Source organism: Lupinus angustifolius, chromosome LG08 (genome assembly GCF_001865875.1).
Source record: "Lupinus angustifolius cultivar Tanjil chromosome LG08, LupAngTanjil_v1.0, whole genome shotgun sequence".
Classification (NCBI taxonomy): domain Eukaryota; kingdom Viridiplantae; phylum Streptophyta; class Magnoliopsida; order Fabales; family Fabaceae; genus Lupinus; species Lupinus angustifolius.
The window spans coordinates 14,008,587-14,032,209 of record NC_032016.1 but is presented as its reverse complement, the minus strand read 5'-3'; the positions used below and the strand labels follow the sequence as shown (position 1 = coordinate 14,032,209).

The 23,623-nt window shown below is 34.7% G+C and overlaps 1 protein-coding gene and 1 long non-coding RNA gene across 2 annotated transcripts; both read right to left on the bottom strand.

Annotated features, from left to right (window-relative positions):
- On the bottom strand, positions 59-18,552 carry LOC109355038. The gene is made up of 3 exons (XR_002108623.1): positions 18,541-18,552; positions 14,479-14,484; positions 59-225 (listed from the first exon to the last, which is right to left on the bottom strand). It is a non-coding gene; the product is annotated as an uncharacterized LOC109355038 (long non-coding RNA).
- Positions 85-1,464, bottom strand: LOC109355037 (E3 ubiquitin-protein ligase ATL31-like). Its single transcript, XM_019597943.1, has one exon. The coding sequence runs from the start codon at positions 1,327-1,329 to the stop codon at positions 310-312; it is 1,020 nt and encodes a 339-aa protein (XP_019453488.1). The 5' UTR covers positions 1,330-1,464; the 3' UTR covers positions 85-309.

Sequence of the window (23,623 nt, the reverse complement as noted above, 5' to 3'; positions counted from 1 at the left end):
ATATTATTACCTAATTAATTAAATAAATTAGTAACAGAGATACTTATTACAAAACAAATTAGGTTGAAAGTATTCTGATAGAGAGAAACAAAAAAATTAACTTTCATTTTACTGTTCTTCTTCCATCTCAGTACTCTCTTTCCATCATTCTCATACGAAATCTGACAATCTCTGCAAAAAGTTAGAACGACCCATTTATTGTACCAACCCAAGCATCACCAATCTCTTCATAGAAAGAAGGGACAACATAAATATCTCTCAGGCCACCATATGTTCGACGAAATTCCCGTGACATAATAACATAACCTTTTAACCACGGCTTGCAACAAGTGGCGCCGTCAACAACACCCTCATGCTGTTGTACCCTTCACTGTCACTCCAACATTTCCTCGAACTTTCCAACATTGGCATCTTAACAACGTTATTGTGGCTAGCTGAACGCTGAACCCTTCTTCCATCGTAGTTATTATGGTTCACTAGAATGTACTTCCTCACATCCTCTGGTAACACAAGTGTGTACCTTTCCACACTCTTCCCTGATTCCAAAACTGAATGACCCGTTGAATTTGACCTCAAAAGCTTCAACTTTGATGAACGAAGATCACCACTCTCAACTTCCTTTAAGTTACTCACAACTTGGATTATGTTTTGTTCTATTGGGTCGTTGTTGTTCTCATCACCACCAACATGTTCTGCTATAAAGCCTGCACTTTCTGGCACCCTTTGAGGAGTACTCAAATGGGTTTCCACCGTTACATCAACTTCACATGAATCTTGGTTCAAATTGGCTCGACAAACAGGGCATGTCACGTGAGAACATAGCCATGAGTCTATGCATGAAGGATGAAAAACATGGTTGCATTTTGGTAGCAACCTGAGGGTATCATAGTCTTTGAAATCATTCAAGCAAACAGCACATTCCAATGACTCTTTACCCTTTTTGAGATCCTTGATAGTAGAGTAAAAGAGGATTGGAAAGGTACTAAGAAGTTCATTGTTGATGCCTTGTGCACAAGAACATAGCCTTTGTGATGTATTAGTAGTGCCAAGAAGTGTGTTATTGTTTCGGGTGTTGTATCTTGATTCTGTGCAGAACCTGATGTAGATTGAAATCAATCCTAATAAAAGAAGAGAACATATAACTGCTCCAGTTGTGATTGCAAAAGAAGGTTCCCAATTGTGGCGTGAGATGTATGTAGGAAGTGGTTCTGCTGATATTTGTGCATCAGTTGCATGAAGAAGGAGGAAAAGGAGGTGAAGGAATGTGAGGTGAGTGAAGGGAAAGTGGTTGAGTTGAACCATTTTGTGATATGGGTGTGAAAAGTGCATGCAAAGTTAAAGTAGTGAAGAGATTTATGATGAGAAAAAAGGGGTGAGAGAGAAGGGGAAGGTGATTGAGTGTGTTATAAGAAGAGAGAAAGTGGAATGGGGAATTCCAATGAGGGTTTTGTGATGAGTAGAGACAGTTGTTAAATTGTTGTCATTGATAAAGAAAGAAGAGAAAACGGGTGAAGTCAAAAAAGGAAAACTGATTAGCAGAAAGATCAATAAGACTTGGAGAATACGCCTCTAGTTTTATGGACATGTGGGGCCCTAGCACTTACATTTTCTTGAATTTGGATCCTCTCTCCGAGTCCATTACCATGTTGAGATCATGACATGTAATAAAAATAAAAATCCAACGGTCCTAATTTTAACTCATTTTTTAATAAAATAAATTGTAGTAATTGTTTCTCCTTAATACCATGTTGGGCTCCATTTTCTTTGATGTGTGGAATTTGAACAAAAATCATCAAGGTCAAAATAATGATTAAGGATCATTTTTATCAATTTTATTTTATTAATTGAGATGTGAGTATTACAAAAAATAAAGGAAAAAAAGTATTATAAAAAATATTTTTATCTTAATAAAATTTTGCCATTAAAAATACAATAAATCAAGTATATGTCTCTATATTAATAGAAATGATATTTGTTCTTATATCCCTCCATTATCAAGTAAAGAAATATTTTTAGGTAAAATACTGCTAACTTAATAAATAATTTAATATTTATTTGATATGATAAAATCATATTGGTAGTAATGAGTTAGGTATAGGAAAATGCAATAGAAAATCTCAATTTGTGTTTGTGTATAACTAAAATTTACTTTCTTTAACTCTTCCATGTTATTACATGTAATTTAGTCTTTATTTGGTTGTTTATTTCGTTGTTAAAGAAAGAAATGAAAGACGTTGAGGGAAAATAGGTTATAGAATAAATGAATTTTCCCCTCATTTCCTTGAGAATGTAGAAATGATAGAGAGACTAAAAATTATGTGGGATCACATAAAATATTTTCTTAACAAATAAGAAGAGAAAACTATAATGAAAAGAGTTGGATGACCTAAAAGGACAAATATGACATTAAAATATAATATAATAATAGTTTTCCATCTTTTGTTTTAAGAATATTTTCATCTTTTTCAAATATAACAATTTTCTCTTTTCACTTTTTTTGTTCAACCAAATAAGATAGATAGAGAAGAAAATAGTTCTTCATTCTCTTTCTGTTTCATTGCAATGATACCAAAACAATATAAAAATATATCATCATTCTCATCTATTTTCCCCTATTTATTATCTCTCACATCTTTTTATCTTTTTCTTCCCTCAACCAAACAAATCATGAGTTCCATTTTATGCCACATTGCACACAAATAGTAGAAGTTATTATGGCCATTGAAAAAGTAATTACAAATACTATATATATTTATATAATTGAATAAAACAAAATAATAGATTTTTAAATATAACCCATAAAGAAATAATGTAATAGATATCTTTAATAAAATAATTGTGAAGTTGAAGATATCTTTAATATAATAGAGAGATACAAAATGAAGTGAAATAGATGTGAACTTGAAACAAAGTCATTGTAGAGAATGAAACATCTTCCTAGAGAATGAAAAAAGAAGCAACTACAAAGAATGAATCAAACGAAAGAAGAAGAGAATGAAGTCATGTTAGTAGAAGATAAGAGACGAAGTACACAAACATGAGAGGAAAGAGACAACAAAAGAGGGGGTTCTACTTTTTTCTTTTCTACTACCAAGAGTATCTCATCACCTTTTATGGATAAGGAACTAATCTTTTTTTGGATTCTGGTTGTCCCTCCTAACAAGTATCGCTCTGAGGAATTGAACATTCGATCTTAGGGATCCAGTAGTACCTTACACCACTAGACCAAGGGTTCTACTTTAACACTTGATAATGCGGCTTTAAAGTTGTTATTTAATTTTCTTCATTTCTAGTTTTGAAGTAGTGTTGGGTCCTATTTTGTTTTCAATTCCTAACTCATAAATTGTGTTGGTCCAATATTACTATACAAAAGCCAAAAAGTTTATTTTTTAAAATTTATGTGACAAAAGTCGGATTGAACCAATATATTTTTTAGAGGGGATTTACTTACTCCCCATCCTTCGTAGGGAAATCCAATGACTTGAATTGTGAGTAGATCTAAACTATTTGATGTCTATAGAATTAATGGCTAAGATGGAAAGTAAGTTTAAAAAACTTACTCCAAAGAATAACTTACTCTTAGAGTAAGTTTAGAGTAAGTGGATACCCACTCAATTTTTTAATGGCATAAATTTTTTTATTAATAAGTTATAAGTTGTGTTGAGGTAACATGATTTATCTAATGTAAGTTAGAACAATAAAGTTCACATGTTAGAACATGCCTTTTTAATATCTAGTGTGCAAACAACATTTGTCATTTGAGTGAACTTTATACATTTAAGGTAAGCCCAATAGATAGATACTCGAGTTTTTTAAGTATAATGTTAGAGAATTGATCTTTCTTGTGTGAATCGTTAGAGATTCATAATTTATAATTAAGGTGAATATCATATACTTAATACAATTATATTGATTATTTATTTTTGGGTTATAAAACAAGTGATCTAATTACTGACAACCTATAAGATTTCTGAAATTGATAACAAATATGAGTTTAATGAGTAGATACACAAACGATTGACCTATATGGGATAATGACAACGCTATAAGTTAATGCATAAGAAACTATTATGGTGCTCAATACACCAAATCACAATAGTTTTCGCATCTCTCCATCAGAGAGAAAACGAAGGCCCCACAATGAATTAAGGATTTGGTTGAGGAAGACTATCATACCAAAAACTCTCTCAAAATGTATATCAAATAAATAGACCAGAGAACATGTATTCATGTATGATATTGTATCCTTGTTTTATATATATGTGTGAGAATCATGAGATTCAAGATCATATAATTGGTATTTCGTAAATCATAAGGAAATCTCCAACAAGTGGTATCAGAGTTTTAGGTTTTGAAATTTATGACTCTCCATTAAATGTGTGTTTTTCCCAAAAATAATTATGAACCCTAATTTTTAAATTTAGTGATTTTTATGCTTATGCTTTTGGTTATGAAAATTAAGTATTTATGAATAACGAGGATAACTTTCATGTGCTTTCACTTATTTGAATCATGAGTAATTTGTATTATGAATCATTGCAACATATGTTAAAGTATATATTCAGATTTATGCATAAAAATTGCATTAACTTTTATGACTCTGTTATAGAATATGTATATTATATGTGCAGTAATGTCTTATTGTTGAACATTGAATTTTGTCACTTTACAAATTTTCAATTTGTTGAAGTATATGTACAAGGTAATATGGGTTACGTCGTGTTTTTCTTTTATACATATACAATATGGAATATTGGAATTCATGACCTTGTATATATATTGTGAATTAAAATATACATATATACATATGTAATTGTTTCTAGCTTGAGGTTGTTGTGATGTCTGAGATTACTGATTAAAATTAATATATATATATATATATATATATATAATGGTTACAGATAATGCTTAAAATTATATATACATTTACTATATTAGTGTGTGAAATGTATATATAGTGTTACATATATGTTTTAAGATATGCATGATCATATTCGATTTAGAATTTCGATAATGATTTGCATCTATATTTTATGCTTTTCAATTCGGATTTACTTGACATTTGATTAAGATTGCATCCATTTTTATGCGTTAATATGTATGTAATATTTTTTTGTTAATTTGGAATTAGATTGTGGGATTAGATTTTTTAATCATAAGAAATATCAAATCTGAATATTTTAATTCCAATATTATATTTTTTCATAATGGAGTCATATTGTTTAATTTTTGTGTGATAATTATCTTTGAATTAATTGATACGAAATGTTACCAAAGTAACCTTTATTGTAGAAATTGATTAAAATTACACAGATGGGTATGAGATTATTTATGCAAATTGTGTTTGGTTCAAAAGAATACACAATTTGATCAAATAATAACATACTTGTGATGATAAACATATAACAATTATAAAGTTTTTGCCCCTGTGAATAATAGTCGGTCCAAAGAAATACTATTATTTGACAGAACTAATTGTTAGTAGAGTTTAAAATGTATGCACTGACAGTGTAAATATTTATATACAGTCAGTGCATCATCCACCATTCATTTGCAATACTTTTATTTAAAAGTCAATAATAACTAAAAATCAATGGTGGATGATGTAGTAACAATGTAAAAAACCTTTACACTGTCGGTGTATATATCTTTTTTCATTGTTAATATTTGATCATTACGATGAGAGTATCACTTACAAATTAATTTCTCTGTCTAAAAACTAGAAATTGGTGTTGTGCTAGGTATCTTGTGACGAGTCAATTACGTGAACACGTCTTATTTTATATATTACTTGACTTGTTTTTTAAATGGTTACAACACTTCATGATTTGTTGCATTGATTGATAATTGATTGCATTATTAAGTGGTTGTTATTGTTGAAACCTTGTTTTTCTTTGGACAATGTGTCCTACCATTTTAGTCATGTATAAAATGATAATATTTCTTATGAAAAATTCAAAAGGACCATCATTGGAATTCGAAACGCAGATCGTTGTGATGAGAATGATGCAATGCTACTAATAAGTTGTAGTGCATATATGTATTTGTATGTGGATATAAGTAATATATATTTTGGATTAAGTGTTGAATCAAACTCAACTAAATGGTTTTTAAATTTTGGAAAATAAATTTTTTTGACATTTTAAGTGAACCTATTAAACAAGAAGTCGCTAAAATGACATATTTTCTGTGAATTGTTCATAATAAATGTCAAATGCTAGTGTAGATATGTATCCATGTGAGTATTAATCGACCCAAAAGAATATAATTATTTGGCTGGATTATATACAAACATATGATGGTAAACATGCGATTATTATAAGGTTTCATATATGAAAATCAGTCCAAAGAAGGGTTCATTAAGGCAATTGTATTTTGCATATTATGCGAATAGTGATCGGCCCAAATGCAGATTATTATTTGGCCCAAATTACAAACATACGTGTAGCAATAAATATGTGATAATCATATGACTTTCTATGCGAATAATAAGTTTGTCCAAAGAAATACTTATTGTTTGACAAAACTGCTTATCAATGTTTGATTACTATATTGAGTATACCACTTACAAGCTAATATTTTTGTCCAAAGACTGAATATTAATGGTGTGCTAGGTAACTTGTGATGTGTCTCATCATCATTTGAATTTAAGCATTAAAGTTGAATGTGAGTTTAATTGCAAGAATGATTGCAATTTGTTTTGTTCTTTTACTAGTGCTTCAAATATTTCTGCTCAAATTAAGAACATCTCATTGTTGAATGAGACAAACTAAGGTCTATAAGAAAGTCATAGATATTATTCTCGGCAGTATGGATTTAGTTCTGACACTTCAGGTGGAGAAATTAATTTTTACTCGTGAAATCCTCAATGAGGTTAAAATTGAGAAATTGTAACGCTCTAACCGAATGTGCCTAATGATCATGAAATACACTATTCTAGAAGTATTTCAGGGCTCTCTTTCTGAGTGTTAGAATGCAAGGAAGTTCCTTGAATAAATAGAACCATACTTTGCCAAAAATGAAAAGGCGAAGACGAGTATCTTTTTGGCTAAACTCATCTCCATGAAGTATAAAGGTAAAGGAAACATAATGGAGTACATAGATATATCTAATCTCGCATCAAAACTCAAGTCACTTAAGTTAGAGCTTGGTGATGACTTGCTCGTGCATTTGGTTTTGATCTCACTTTTTGCAAACTTTGGGCCAATTCAAGTGAATAATAACACTCGGAAGGACAAATGGTCTCTCAATGAGTTAATATCTCACTATGTGCAAAAGAAAGAGAGACTGCAAAGAGATAAAAATGAAAGTGTTCATTTGAATATGACCTCTCAGAATAAGAAAAGAAAGAATAATAAGGATGTTGTGAAAGGGCTGTTTGTGTTTTTCCTCAAACAATGTGGAATTGTTCTGCAATACACTATGCTAGACAAACCTAACATGAAGGGTTTTGTTGAGCGATTAAACCAAACTCTTAAGGATATGGTGAGAAGTATGATTAGTCATTCTTCCTTGCCAGAGTCTCTTTGGGGAAGCTTTAAATACTGTAGTTTACATCCTTAATAGGATGTCAAGTAAAGTAGTTAACAAAACATCATATGAGTTTTAGACTGATAAAAGACCAAGCTCAAAACACTTGCACATTTGGGGTTGTCCAGTTGAGGTGCGGCCTTATAAGCCACATGAAAGAAAACTAGACTCAAGAAGAGTAGCTGCTATTTTGTTGGCTACGCTTAACGCTCTCGAAGCTATAAATTTTATGATCTCACTTCAAGACTTTTTTTAGACGAGAAATGCAAGGTTTCTCGAGGAAGTTGATTTTGGAAATGAAGAGAATATAAGGAACGTTGTCTTTGAGGAAGAACCTGTCACTAATGGTGAACAAGTTCTTGTGTCTATAACCATTCAAGGAACAACTTCGGTAATATAAGATAATGTTCAGAATATTGTTCCTGACAATATTTTAGAACAAGACAACAATGAGGTTCTCCCTCAAGTACCTATAGAACAAATTCAACAACCTCAAGAAGTGGAAGTGTCATTAAGGAGATCCATTAAAGAGGAGAAGTGCAGTTCTTGATGATTATATTGTATTTCTTCAAGAACATGAGGATGACATTGGGTTAACAGAAGATGATCCATTGAACTTATGTCAAGCCATAAAGAGTTCTAACTCACAAATGTGAATCAATGTCTTGAAGGATGAGATGAAGTCTATACATGATAACGGCGTTTGAGATATTGTCGAATTACCTGAATGTATGAAACTTATTAGTTGCAAATAGATATTTAAAATTAAGAGGGATTCGAAGGGTATTATTGACATATATAAATCTCGTCTAGTTGCTGAAAGCTACACTCAGAAAGAAGACATTCATTATAAAGAAATATTCTCTCTAGTATCTTCAAAGGATTCTTTTAGAATAATATTGACACTAATAGCTTATTTTGATTTAGAAATACACTAGATGAATGTTAACACTGTGTTTTTAAATAGTAATCATTACTAAAGAAAATAATAACTTTATCCACAAGATGTGAAACACTTCAAAAATGATTGGTTTCCTAAAATCTGATATTGATATTTGGATTGTTTAAATGTATATATAGAAATTATGTTGATAAAGATAAAAGACACCTTAGATCTCTACATATGGGAAATTAATCTTTGGTTACATATTTTTAATGCACACCAAGAAGAAAAGTAATAACATTTGTATGTCTGGTGCATTTGTTTCATGAAGTATAAATGTGAAATTGGTAAAAACACGTTCTTACAACACATGAAAGAAGATATAGAAAAATAATTTTGACTTTTGAGTATTATTGATCCTAAGGAAGGTGTTAAGTGCCAATTTGTGAATGAAGTGTATATGAATTTGGGGCATTTAGTGTGTAGTGAGGATACAAATTGTGTACAACTCCTAACAACTTAGTCTAATTTTATCTTGTTTAGAAATTTAAGTATGTTTATATCAATTGCAGAATAAAAAATATGAAAAAGAGGAGAAAATGAGAAGTTTGGAGTTTCTGAATGCTACACCCCTCGCCTGAGCCACATCCTCGCCCAAGCAAGAAGAAAGTCCCTTGCCCAAGCGAGGGACTATCGCTCAAGCGACAAATGAAGAGTGAAAAAGGCTGATTCTCTGCCTGTACCTCGCCCAAGCAAAAAGGAAGTCCCTCACCCAAGCGAGGGACTGTCACTCAAGCAACAAATGAAGATGGAAAAGGGCTGATTTTCTGCCTGACCCCTCACCCAAGCGAGTTGTTCATGATGGAAAATGGTTATCTCTCTCGCTCAAGCGAGAATCTCTAGCTTGAGCGAGAGACCAGAAGTTGGAACATATATAGGCGATTACAGACTGAAAAGAGGGGTACTACCATCATTCTGCCAAGCTTTTCACGAAATTTAGAGAGAGAAACTCTAGGAAGAAAGAGAGAAGTCGTTGGAACGACTTTAGATTGATAATTTCTTGTAATTCTCATGAGATGAGTGTTGTAATGGCAATGATGTTTGGCTAGATCTTCAGTGTTGGGATTGAGATGTAATCTTCTAACTTTTGTACTCCTCGATTCAATTCTCTAATTAATTTTAGTTATTTGATTTTGGGAAGTTTATCCCATGTTTAATGCATGAATTTACTTTGCTACTGAATTCATGATCTTGGATCCAAGTTTAACTGGGAAGTTGAACTTGGTATCGAATCTGGATTATCTTCCTTGCTACATCACTGCTCTAGGAAGGGACAGTGATGTAGGAATTGCTTTTACATTGAACTTAAGATTAGATAATTGGTTAAATAACTAAGGAGTTGGTATTGAAGTAATTTTCTAAGGATTTTGTACTCAAAGAATTGATACAAATGATTCGAAGAAAATGTGCATCAAAATCTGTATCTTCACAAGTTATACGGAATTGAATCTAAGGATTGCAAAGGGAAAGAAAGATGAACTTCAATCCCAACTCATTTAATTTCATAGTTTAACTTTTACAATTTAACAAATATTTTCAAAACCCAAATGATCATAAACATCAAATCTTGTAAATACATACTCAATCTACTTTCTTAGGAATTAATACAAATCCACTCTGCTCTCTGAGGACGATATTCCGGTATTTACCGATTGTTACCTGAACGATACGATTCACTTGTCGTATGAAAATATTCAACAAGGTTATGGCGCTGTTGCCATTGAGCAATCAACGATTTATATTAGTTCTATATTAATTTTATTGAGTATTGTAAATATTTATTCTTAATTCTTGTAGTATAATTAACCCTTGTCCTAACCTTTGTTGTAGTAGCTTATTTATGGTTTTGCGAGGTAAGGCTACCGAAGAACAACTACAGTACAATCCAGAAATTTAGAAGTCAACCAAGAGCAACCGAAAGAAAGCAAAAGAGAAGAGGAAGCAGAGTAATCAAGAAGCACAAGGTAGTTCCGAACAATCAACAAATTCAAAGACTCGGTTAGAGAAAAGGGAGAATGCAAATGCTGCCATTGGGAATAATGAGCAGCCTAGTCCTCCAAGGAGGACGTTGGGTGATTATGAAATATATCAAGGCCCGAGGAACTACTCAAGAATTGTCATTCCACACACAGAGAGAACAATGGTAATTAAGCCATCATTTCTAAATCTGGTTAGAGCACACCAATTCTCTGGGAAGGATTATGAAGATCCCTATGCACATCTAGACAACTTCTATGAATTGGTGGCAACAATGGGCTATACTGATACTGAAAGGGAAGCTACCTACATGATGTTGTTCCCATTCTCTATGTTGGGTGAAGCTAGGGAATGGTTAAAATCTCATCCAACTTAGAGCTTGACTAGTTGGAGTGATTTGGAGTCAAAATTTTCACTCAGTTTTTCCCGCCAGCTCGTTATGTGCATGCCAAATTTGAAATTTCCACTTTCAGGCAAGGTGTAGATGAAGCATTCTATGAAGATTTGCATCATTTTCAGATGCTACTAAGAAAATGCCTCAATCATGATTTTGAGGATGTGGATCAGCTTAATATATTCTTCAATGGATGGAAGCCTGAGACCAAGATGATACTAAATGCGGCAACAAGTGGAACAATGATGGCTTTGGATGTTGAATAAGCTACAAGAATCATAACTGCCCTATCTTCAACAAATAGGCAAGCACAACACATTCAGAGGACAATATAAAAAAAGGGTGATTGATCTGAATACATCTGATGCTATTCTACCATAGAATAAAATTTTGACTCAGCAGATCAAAGTACTTACCAAGAAAATGTCAAATTTGCCGCAACAACTCCATGTTGTGCAGTCTACTCCGAGTCCACCACTGTTGAGATGTGATTTTTGCGGAGGTAACCATTTAACTGGTCATTGTATAATTCCAAGTGTTAATCAGGAGGAAGAAGTGAAGTATGTCAACAATCAACCTAAACAGGATAATTTCTCCAACAACCATGCATACAATAATCAATTTTCGCAGGGTTGGAGGGGCAATCAGAACCATAATTTTGGTTTGAGACAAGAGGCAGGGCCATCAAGTAGACAGCCACCATTTCAGTAACCATTCCAACAGGCTCAACACTCACCATTGCATGAAAGACAAACCAAACTGGAGGATAGTTGGAGAAATTCATGCAAGTTTCAATCACAAACCAGAAAAATACTAATGCTTCTATGAGGAATTTGGAAACACAAGTGGGGCAATTGGCAAAACAAATGGCAGAGCAACATCCAGATTTCCAACAGTTCTCAGCCAACACCCAAACTAATCCCAAGGAACATTGTAAGGCTATTACTACCAGGAGTAGGAAGGTGATAGGTACGAATGTTGGTGAGAAAGAGGTAGTAGAGGATGAGGTACTGAAAGAGAGAGAGTATAGATAGAATCCAGTGGAAGAATATTTAACTAGTGAGGAAATGAAAACACAAAAATAGGGAGAAAAATGTGAGCAGAGCGAGAAGAAGAAAGGTGAGCTGCCACAATTAAAGAACATCCCTTATCCCAAAAATCCTTCCAAAAATATTAAGGAGAGGTAGTATACAAGGATCATGGATATATTCAAGAACCTTCAGATCAACATTTCTTTCATGGAGGCTATGGAACAAATGCCTACTTATGCTAAATTCATGAAGGATTTGTTGACAAGAAAGAGGAAATTTACTAAAGAGACAGTGACATTGGAAGTTGGGTGTGCTGTAATCATTTAGAAATCCTTACCTGAAAAGACTAAGGAACCAAGAAGCTTCACAATACCAGTCACTATCAGGGAATTGTTAGTGGGGAAGGCACTACTCGATTTGGGTGTCAACATCAATTTAATGTCATTATCCATGTTGAAGCATATTGGAGATTTGGAAATTAAACCTACCAGTATGACTTTGCAACTTGCATACAAATCAATGAAGTTTCCTTATGGAGTTCTAGAAGATGTCTTGGTTAAGGTAGATCAGTTGGTGTTTCCATTGGATTTGTTATTGTGGATATAAAAGAGGACGCATAGGTCCCTCTTATTCTGGGTAGACCTTTCATGAAGACTGTTAGGGTGAATATTGATATTGATGATGGCAAGCTGAAGGTCAGAGTACAATATGAAGAGGTGAAATTCAATGTCTTTGAAGCCATGAATCATCCGAATGATAAGCAACACTGCTTCAAAGTAGACGTTATTGATGAACTATACATGATTGATGCACATTTACACAAAAACAATCATTTGGAGAAAGCCTTGATGGGTGAGTCTGAGGCTAGAGATGTAGAAGAAGAAAGGTGTATTGAGAAGTGCGTGGCAGAGTTAGATGCATTCCGAGAGGTTTAATCTCAGCAGGCCCAAACGGAGGAGCTTCCAAACACTAAAAAAATTGAAACTCCGATGTTGGATCTAAAAACATTACCCTCACACTTGAAATATACATTTTTGGTAGATGGAGGTAATAAGCCAGTTGTAATCAGCAGCACTTTGTCAATTGCGGAAGAATAAAAATTGCTCATTGTGGTGAAGGCAAATGAAAGGGCTATTGGTTGGACTTTGTCAGATCTGAAAGGAATTAGTCCTTTATATTGCATGCACAAAATCCACATGGAGCAGGATTACAAACCAGTTGCTCAACCTAAAAGGCTTCTCAATACTATAATGAAAAATGTGGTGAAAAAGGAGGTGATGAAATTTCTGGATGCATGAATAATTTACCCCATATCTGATAGTACATGGGTGAGTCTGGTTCAAGTGGTTCCGAAGAAGGGAGGAATGATTGTGGTAAGGAATGAAAAAAATGAATTGATGCCTACCAGAACAATCACAGGCTGAAGGATGTGTATTGATTACAGGAAGTAGAACCAAGCTACTTGGAAGGATCATTTCCCTTTACCATTTATGGATCAGGTGATTGAGAGGCTGGATGGACAAGCATTCTATTGTTTTTTAGATGGGTACTCAGGATACAATCAGATCACTATGGACCCATATGATCAAGAAAATATAGTTTTCACATGTCCTTTTGGTATCTTCGCATACAGGAAGATGCCATTCGGACTTTGCAATGCACCAACCACATTTCAAAAGTGCATGTTAGCTATCTTTTCTGATCTAGTAGAGCGATGTATTAAAGTTTTTATGGATGACTTGTTAGTTTTTGGATTGTCATTTGACTATTGTTTGGCAAATCTGGACATCATAGTGAAGCAATGTGTTGAAACCAATTAGGTTTTGAATTGGGAGAAGTGTCACTTCATGGTGACTGAGGGAGTGGTCCTAGGACACAAGATATCTTCCCAGGGTATTGTAGTTGACAAAACAAAAATTGAGGTTATCAAGGAGCTTCCACCACCATTCAATGTCAAGTGAATTAGAAGTTTCCTTGGCCATATAGGTTTTTACAGACGTTTCATAAAGGACTTTTCTAAAATTGAAAAACCACTCAGTAATTTACTTAACAAAGATATTGTTTTTCAATTTGACGCTGAGCGTGTAAAATCTTTTGCAACTCTAAAACAAAAACTCATTTCTGCTCCTGTCATAGTAGCTCTCGACTGGCACTTAAAAATTTGAACTAATGTGTGATGCTAGTGATTATGTCGTCGAGGCGGTACGTGGATAAGAGAAAATCTAAGGTTTTTCATGCCATAGATTATGCTAGCAAAGTACTAAATGAGGCACACATAAACTATGCCACAACAGAGAAAGAATTGCTAGCAATTGTGTATGCTTAGGAAAAGTTTAGATCTTAGTTGATTGGATCCAAGGTCATTATTTTTACTGATCATGTTGTTATTAAATATTTGCTAACCAAATCGGATTCAAAACCGAGATTGTTGTGATGGGTGTTATTATTGCAGGAATTTGATTTGGTGATCAAAGACAAGAAATGAAGCGAGAATTGTGTGGCAGAACACCTATCAAGGTTGGTCAATCAAGAGGTGACAGTAAGAGAAGCTGAAGTGGTGGAGGAGTTTCTTAAGAGACTCCCGTCAGTACGTTTGGGATGACCCTCATCTTTTCAAGATTTGGTCTGATGGATTTTTGAGGCGGTGTGTTTCATCAGTAGAAGTCAAAAGTATCCTATGGCATTGTCACAGTTCGCCATATGGAGGACACTTCGATGGAGAAAGGACAATTGCCAAAGTCCTCCAATATGGTTTCTATTAGCCTGCAATGTTAAAGGATGCACACCACTTTGCTCAACAATGTGATAATTGTTAGAGATCGGGTGGGATCTCTAAGAGAAATGAAATGCCATTGTCTAATATTCAGGAGATTGCGGTTTTTTATTGTTGGGGAATGGACTTCATGGGACCATTTCCACCATCACACTCACATTTATTCATACTTGTGGCGGTGAATTATGTGTCCAAGTGGGTTGAAGCTATAGCTGCACCAATGGATGATGCCAAAACCGTAGTGAAATTTTTAAAGATAAATATATTTAGTCGGTTTAGCACACCTCGAGTTCTTATTAGTGATGAAGGATCACACTTCTGCAATTCAGAACTTGAGAAGGTCCTTCAACATTATGGAGTCCGAGACAAGGTAGCAACTTCTTATCATCCGTAGACAAATGGACAAGTGGAGGTATCCAATAGAGAGATCAAAAGAATCCTTGAGAAGACTGTCTCCACCTCAAGAAAGTGTCATCCATTCAAGGCACCTAATGGTCTATCTCCTTATCAGCTGATTCATGGAAAGGCATGTCATCTCCCGGTGGAGCTTGAACATAAATCATATTGGGCATTGAAATTCTTCAATATGGATCAGAAGGCAACTGGTGAGAAAATAAAGCTACAGTTGCAACAATAAGAGGAGATGAGACTCGCTGCATATGTGTCCTCCAAGTTGTACAAGGAAAAAGTAAATGTATCATGGTCGGAAGATCCGTAAAAACGATTTTTGGCCAGGTCAAAGTGTGTTGTTGTTTAACTCCCAGATGAAACTATTTCTGGGAAAACTCAAGTCAAAATGGTCAGGACCCTACCTAGTTAAGGAAGTCAAATCACATGGGGCGATCGAGCTAAAAGATCCAGCATATCAGAGAAGTTGGATAATCAATGGCCAAAGATTAAAAGCTTACTTGGATGGTGACGTCGAGCGGCTCACCACAATCATCAACTTGTCAAGTGCTTAAAAGAACAGGCGTCGAGCTATGACGTTGAACAAGTGCTACCTGCAAGGCAATCCAGTTTTACTACTTTCGAGTTGTATTTTATGTTGTGTTACAAAAAAGTGTGCTAAGTGGGGTATCAGGTACCAAAATCCTGAGTTTTCACTTAGGCGAGGATGGCTCGCCTAGGTGACAAATAGACCTCAACTCATTGTCCATGTCTCGCCCAAGCAAGACACCCTCGCTCAAGCGAGGGTATCAGGTCTACAAAAAATTTCTCTCGCTCAAAAAAAAGGGCACGAGCTTAGTTTTAAAAAATGGGGATTGGGGTTCAAACCCTTCATTTCCCCCTTTCAAATTCTGAAGAGAAGGAGATGAAAATCTCCCCCAAGAGCTCCAAATCAACTTCATCTTATACACACTCATTCAAGCTTCATCATTCATCATGTAAGTACACTCTAGATCCTCTCACTTCACTTCACTCACTATGGTTATGCTCACCCTCTTTTCCTTTGTTAAATGTCATACCCATTTGTGATTTATGCACATTTAGGATTAATTAGGGTGTTAGACCACTTCATTATCATGATTTACATTCGTTATGTGAGTTGTTGTTGAAATATCATGAGTGTACCAAAATGGAACCAAGGGTTCTAAGTTTAAGTTTGAAAATCAATGAAATCGGTACACTCATGTGTTCTTGAGTTGAATAAATTATAGTGGTATGGTATGGGACCGAATTAATGTCAATTTCATGTCCCCAAGATTTCTAGGATTAAAATGCATGTGCTGTGTCTTATCACTGATGTGTTGGATTTTATCTGCTCATTATAAGAGAAGGAAGACAGTGGCACAAAAAGATCCCCCTCCTTACAAGAAATCAAAGGGCGGGTCTACTTCAGCTCCATCCTTTGACCAAATGAAGTTCACCTCCAAGCAAAAGGAGGAGAGCTTTCTAATCCTCCCCCACTGGATGTTTGTAGGAGAGTGGCGGGTCCAGCTACAACCAAATGAGTACCAGGATTTTACTGGCCCGCTAGATGAGCATGGGTGGTGGACGTTAGCATCTCCAAATGATAAATTTGACCCTGAGGTGGTCAGAGAATTTTATGCTAACGCCTACCCATTGGAGGAGAGTGGAGAAGAATTTGCACATAAATGTTGGGTTCGAGACACAACAATCAGGTATGACAGGGATTCTATCAATGCCCTGTTAAACAGACCCCATGATAGTCGGATGACTATCATAAAGCATATGACTACTATAGCAGAGATCTGGATGATCTTTCTGTTGCACAATGTTATTTCAAACAATAATGTATCTTCCTTACCCCCGAGTAACTGTCACCTCATTTTCAGTATTCTGACGGGCAAGAAGATTGATGTTGCTGAAATCATTGCCACTAAGATCTACAAAACTGCTGCAAAGGGCGGCAAGAAAGGTACCATGGGTTTCCCTTCATTGATTACTACATTGTGTGCTCAACATGGAGTTAGGTCAACCTGACTGAGAAGATTAAACTGCCAATTACTAAATAGTACATCCAGCAAAACTGCAAAGAGGAAGCAGTTGCGAGGCAGAATCAGGGCCAGACACACTCATCCCCACACCAACAGCCACCCCATCATCAATATCAAACCTTCACACTGGAGCTGAAACTTTATCAGCATACACATCACATGGAGCATGTAGAGCTCCATAATGATATGCTGATGCAAAGGCAGATGCACCAACATCAAGATTGTATGCATCTAACCATTTTTACTGTCCAGGCAACCAATTCTACATGAGCCCTGAAGTGTTTACCAATAGTTTCCCATGGCATGGGGTCAGGCCTACATTCACAAGGGAGGTAGGCACATCTAGTTCTGCTGGACCATCTGGTGTTGGTGCTGCTGGAGATGAAGATAATGCTGAAGAGGAAGATGAAGAGATGTTATAACTGAAGCATCGGGTTTCTCTGTTTAATTTATGTATTTTAATTCCAAGTTGTAGTTGTATGTTTAGGTTGTAGGTTACACGTAATGTGTGTTAGTCTACCAATCTAAATAGCAGAAATATTCATGTGTAGCAAGCCTTTCAGGCATTTGATCAATGAATGGGAGATGGAAGTGATCTTTCCTAGTAGTTGTAGTTAATTTTCTATAATCAATGCATATTCTCCAACTTGTGACTGTTCTAGTTGGTATTAATTCATTTTTCTCGTTTTTCACAACACTCAAAGAAATAGAAGGAAGAATAAGTATTTATTGAATTTAAAAGGGACTAGCCCCAATCCTAGAAACAAACTCACTCATGATGGAGAAGAGAATACCAAATTCTAAAATAGAGAATTGTAATGTAAAGTGTAAAGTGTTTTCATCCTTGAGGGAGAACTCTTATTCATCCTAATTACAAAATATTAGGCTAAGCCCAACAAAACAAATCTAAAAAAATAGGAATATAATATAACATCTATGACTTCTTTTGGCCATTCAATTGGTCTTCGCATAGCCTAACACTGAATTTGATCATCTTGCACCCAATCTCTACTCTTTTTGGCTTTAATCAATCCAAACTGCACAACATAGCAAAAAACACCCACTGAACCCGAACAAAGAGAAATAAAAGCTAAAAGCAATCCTAAAGTCCTAATTATGTCCTAAAATGCAAGTTAAATGCAATGCAAATGTAGCATAATTTCACACTCATCAAATCTCCTCAAGCTTATCTCTTGCTTGTCCTCAAGTAAGTATTATGTCTAACTTTTACAATCATGTATGAATGATGATATAGAAACCATGACCCAAAATAACAAGCAATCACATGTTAGTTCTGAAATAATCCAGACATCAAGACAAGACGATCATAAACAAATTTAATTCAAGCTAAGTTTTTGAGTCATAAAAACTGCATGAATTAGGGTTACTCTTCTCTCATCACTCTCTTGTGTTTAAATGTCATAGTGTTTCACTCATAAATTTTAATGAAAGTAAATTACCATAGGCTTGATTATAGATCAAATCACCACTGACTGTATTTGAATGCATGCAAAAATCAAGAGGTCTTTAATTTGTTGTAATGGGGCCAAGGTGAATGACTTAAGGTGGGATAGTCAAAGAAAAGATAATTCAAAAGGCTCACAAATGTTTCTCAAAATAATTAAAAATTTTAAACATCTGATTGAAGCATTGATATTCTCTTAATAAACTTTACTTTATCATATGATCTTTTCTCAATCAACTTTTATTCTTACAACACATTTTTTTCAGTCCCTTCTCATTTAATATACTTTGTATTTCTTTATTTTTTATTTTTGTTTTGTTTAGATTTTCTAAACGTAAAGGGGTGAAATTTATTTATTTATTTTCTTCTTCACCTTTTTATGGATTCTTTCATCAAACATGACATTTTTAAATTCTCATTTCTTCAACCAAACATCATAAATTACCCCAAACCCTCATTTGAGTAACTATGAAAAATCATTAAAGTTCAGGCTCAAAAGTGGGAAATTAATGAGTTTTCAATGTTTATAGCAAGCGGTTGAAGGTCAAAAGAAAAGGTCTTAATTGTCTCTATCATTTTAATGCATATATACAGACTTCAATCTTGAAACAGTCACAGATCAAGTTTTAGAATGTACAATCATAGAAAATTATGCACTCATGAAAGAAAAAAAGGTTTTATGCAATTGTCAATTCAAATCAGAACCCTTATTGTGTTTGGCCCAAGTTTCTCACATTTGGTACATTCAACAGAAGTTATGAAACAAAGACCTTTATTTAACCAAATTTAATTCACAAGTGTCAAATCTAATTTCATTCATGTTATTATTCTATCAACAATTTTTTTCTTCAATGGGGGTCACAGATCAACAATCATATTCATGCATATTTTTCATTTAAAGAACATACAGACAACACATAGAATATATGAGATATGAAACATATGTGAAATGCATGATGATATGAATATTCAACCTATAGAATTAAAATCTATATGCTATGCATGACATGAATGAACTATCTAAAAGCAAAACTTCCTCATGCTTAGAAATTTATATTGTTCCTAATGTAAAAATCTAAACAATAAGAGAAAGAAAACTCACGGTTAGGTAGGAAGTATCCTTAACTCATGTGCCAATTATAACTAGCTGACTTCATTGGGTATAGTCGAAGTACCTGCAAAAAAAGAGAAAAAAGTCTGAAATGGCCCATATGTCCCAGTCAACAAGTGGAATACATTGCATCAACCTTGGAGCATTAGCTGATCTAGTACATCAATACATGTTCCTATGCACATTCCAATCTTGACTAACTTTGCTAACTTCCCCCTCTCAACCCGTATCTTATTTGTTCTGGAAACACGTCTTCCTCCTCTATCTTTTCTCGAATCTCCTTTAAGGTATGATATAGAAGCTCGAGAAGGAATAGAAAAACCTAGTTTACTTCCTAGATCTGAACACGGTCTAATAAAACTTATGTTTGACTCCATAGAGAATATAAAGTCCATATGCTAAGTGGAAAAAGTAGGAGTAGCATGTACTATTTATGATGTCCATGGGATTGTAGCCAGGGATCGTCAACGAACCTTAGCTATTCGTTGGATCCTTGAAGCAGCTTTCAAACCACGTATAAGCTAAAGGATAAGCTTAGAGAAATGTTCATTTGTTGGACTACATGCAAATATCCTATTTGAATGATGCAGCTAATATGCATTATCGTGTTAGCATTTTTCCATGTAATTTTTTATTTTATTTTTATTGTTTAGAGTTTATGATTTTTTTTGTGGCCGACACTATATACATCCCCTTACAAAGGCTCCAAACTCAATGAGGCACTAAAGCCGACACTAAAATACTAATATTAATGAATTAAAGAAAAATGTACCTCCAACGTGGGTTGCCTCCTACGAAGCGCTCGTTTAATGTCATTAGCTTGACGGTTGATCTTTGTAGCTCATGTAGGATCCAAGAGGGTTATGTTTGTTTGTTTCTTCAATCACTCATATGATAGATAATGCTTCAAATGTTGACCATTCACCTTGAAGTTTCCCCTTTCCTCATTCCATATCTCAATTGTTCCATAAGGGTAAACCTTGGTAACTCTAGATGGACCTGACCATCTAGATTTTAGCTTCCCTAGAAAGAGCCTCAACCTAGAGTTGAATAGGAGAACTAGTTCTTCTATGTAGAATTCTGTGCGGAGTATGTGTTTCTCATGCCATGTTTTGGTTCTTTCTTTGTAGGTGCAAGCATTCTCATAAGCATCCAACCGCAGTTTTTCCAACTCTTGTAGTTGTAATTTCCTCTTTTATCCAGCAAATTACATATCAAAGTTTAGCAATTTGACTGCACAATATGCTTTATGCTCTAGTTCCACAGAAAGGTGGCAGAGCTTACCATAAATCAACCTTAATGGTGACATATCAATAGGTGTTTTATATGAAGAACGATAAGCCCATAAAGCATCATCAAGCTTTGAGGACTAATCTTTCTTGCTCCTAGATAATGTCTTCTCCAATATGCTCTTAATCTCACGATTTGATACTTCCACTTGACCACTTGTTTGAGGGTGGTAAGGGGTACCAACTCGATGAGAAACACCATACTTCTTCAAGAGGTTTTCAAAATATCTTTCAATGAAGTGTGAGCCTCCATCACTAATAACCAGCCTTAGGACCACAAAACTTGCAAATATTATCTTGGTAAACAATTGGATTACCGTTTTAGCATCATTGTGTGAAGATGAAATTGCCTCCACCTACTTAGAAACATAATCGACTACCACCAAGATATATTTGTTGTTGTTTGAAGTAGGAAAAAGTCTCATATAGTCAACTCCCCATACATCAAATATCTTCACCTCAAGGATGAGGTTCATTGGCATTTCATGCCTTTTTGATATGATCCCCACCCTTCAGCAAGAATCACACGTGAGAACAAAACTCCTTGCATCTCTGAATATGTGTGGCCAAAAGAAACCACATTGGAATAACTTTGCTATTGTTTTTGAAGTACTGGCATGGCCTCCATAAAAGGCAAAGTGACAACAACTCAGGATCTTTAACATTTCTTCTTCTAGAATACATCTTTTATAAATACCATCAGCATAGAGTCGGTAGAGGTAAGGATGATCTTAGATATACTTCTTCAGATTTGAGAAGAAATTCTTTTTCTGTTGCGGTGTCATTTCAGGTGGAAGAATCTTGCTGACCAAATAGTTTACAAAGTCAGCACACCAAGGTGCCTCTACAGTGTCGAGGAGGAGGAGTTTCTCTTCAAAAAAGGAATCATCAATAGGTATGTCCTCCTCCCCTCCACTTAGATGTTCAAGCCGAGATAAGTGATGTGCAACTGGATTATCTGTCCATTTCTGTCAACAATCTCCAAATCAAATTCTTGCAGAAGGAGAATCCATTGGGTGAGACGTGGCTTGGCTTATTTCTTACTCATCAAGTATCTCAGGACTAAGTGATCAGTGTGAACTATAACTTTAGAATCTACTAGGTAGGACCTAAATTTTTCGAAGGCAAACACAACAGCTAATAGCTCCTTCTCTGTGGTGGCATAGTTGGCTGGAGCTCCATCAAGTGTTTTACTTGCATATTAGATCGCATGCATCTTCTTGTCCTTCTTTTGGACCAACACTGCTCCCATGGCATAGTCACTAGCAACACACATCACTTCAAAGGGAAGATTCCAGTCCGGTGATTGCAATATTAGTGTAGTGACCAATGCCTCATTCAATCTGCAAAATGATTCTAGACAAGCAGCACTAAAATCAAATGCAGTGTCTTTCATTAAAAGGTTACAAAGGGGTTTCGCAATTGTTGAAAATCTTTTATGAATCTGTTGTAAAATCATGTGTGGCATAAGAAACTCGTAACACCTTGTATGTTAATTGGTGGTGGCATATTTTCTATTAGTATAATTTTTGCCCGGTCCACCTCTATCCTTTCTTCTGAAATCAAATGTCCCAACATAATACCTTCGCACACCATGAAATGACATTTTTCCCAATTTAATACAAGATTCACTTCCTCACATCTCTGCAATATTTTTGTCAAATTTGTTAAATAGTCATCAAATGAAAGTCCATAAACAGAAAAATCATCCATAAAAACTTCCATTATGTTTTCTATAAAATCAGAAAATATTGCAGTCATGCATCTTTAAAATGTGGTCGGGGCATTACATAGCTCAAAAGGCATTCTCCTATAGGCAAAGGTGTCATAAAGATATGTGAAAGTAGTTTTCTGTTGGTCTTCAGGATGAATGTGGATTTGATGAAATCCCGAGTACCCATCTAAATAGTAGAAATATTCATGTGTAGCAAGCCTTTCAAGCATTTGATCAATGAATGGGAGAGGAAAATGATCTTTCCTGGTAGTTGTGTTTAATTTTCTATAATCAATGCACATTCTCCAACTTATGACTGTTCTAGTTGGTATTAATTCATTTTTCTCATTTTCCACAATACTCAATCCTCCCTATTTAGGAACCACATGAACTCGGATCACCCATTCGCTATCAGATATAGGATATATTACCCCATCATCTAAAAGTTTCAGCACTTCTTTCCTAACCAATTCTTTCATATTAGGATTTAGTCACAACCAGTTCTTTTCTAATTTTGCCTTTGCTAAAATTTTGGGGAAAAGGAACTGGTGGTACTTATGGTGGTTGAGCTACATACTTAGACACCTTTTCAAAATTTTGCTCCCCTTTAGGGGGTTGTGTCTCAGTATGTTCCTCTGTCACTTGCGCATTTTTCCTAATTTGAGGAATATCACTTAGTTCATTTCCACTCCTTAATTTGATAGCTTTACAATGTTCATTATTTAGATTTTTTTATGGTTGTCCTGTAAACATCATCGTTTTCCTATTAGATTTACTAGCTTGTTGGGCAATTTGTGTTTCTAGCATTTTACCATGGATGGTCAAGTTTTATATTTTAGAATTCAAGTCATTGAACATGTTTGAAAAACTTTTATTAATCATGACTTGATCTTCATGAAATTTATTTTGGTTAGCGATCAATGTTTCTTGACATTCC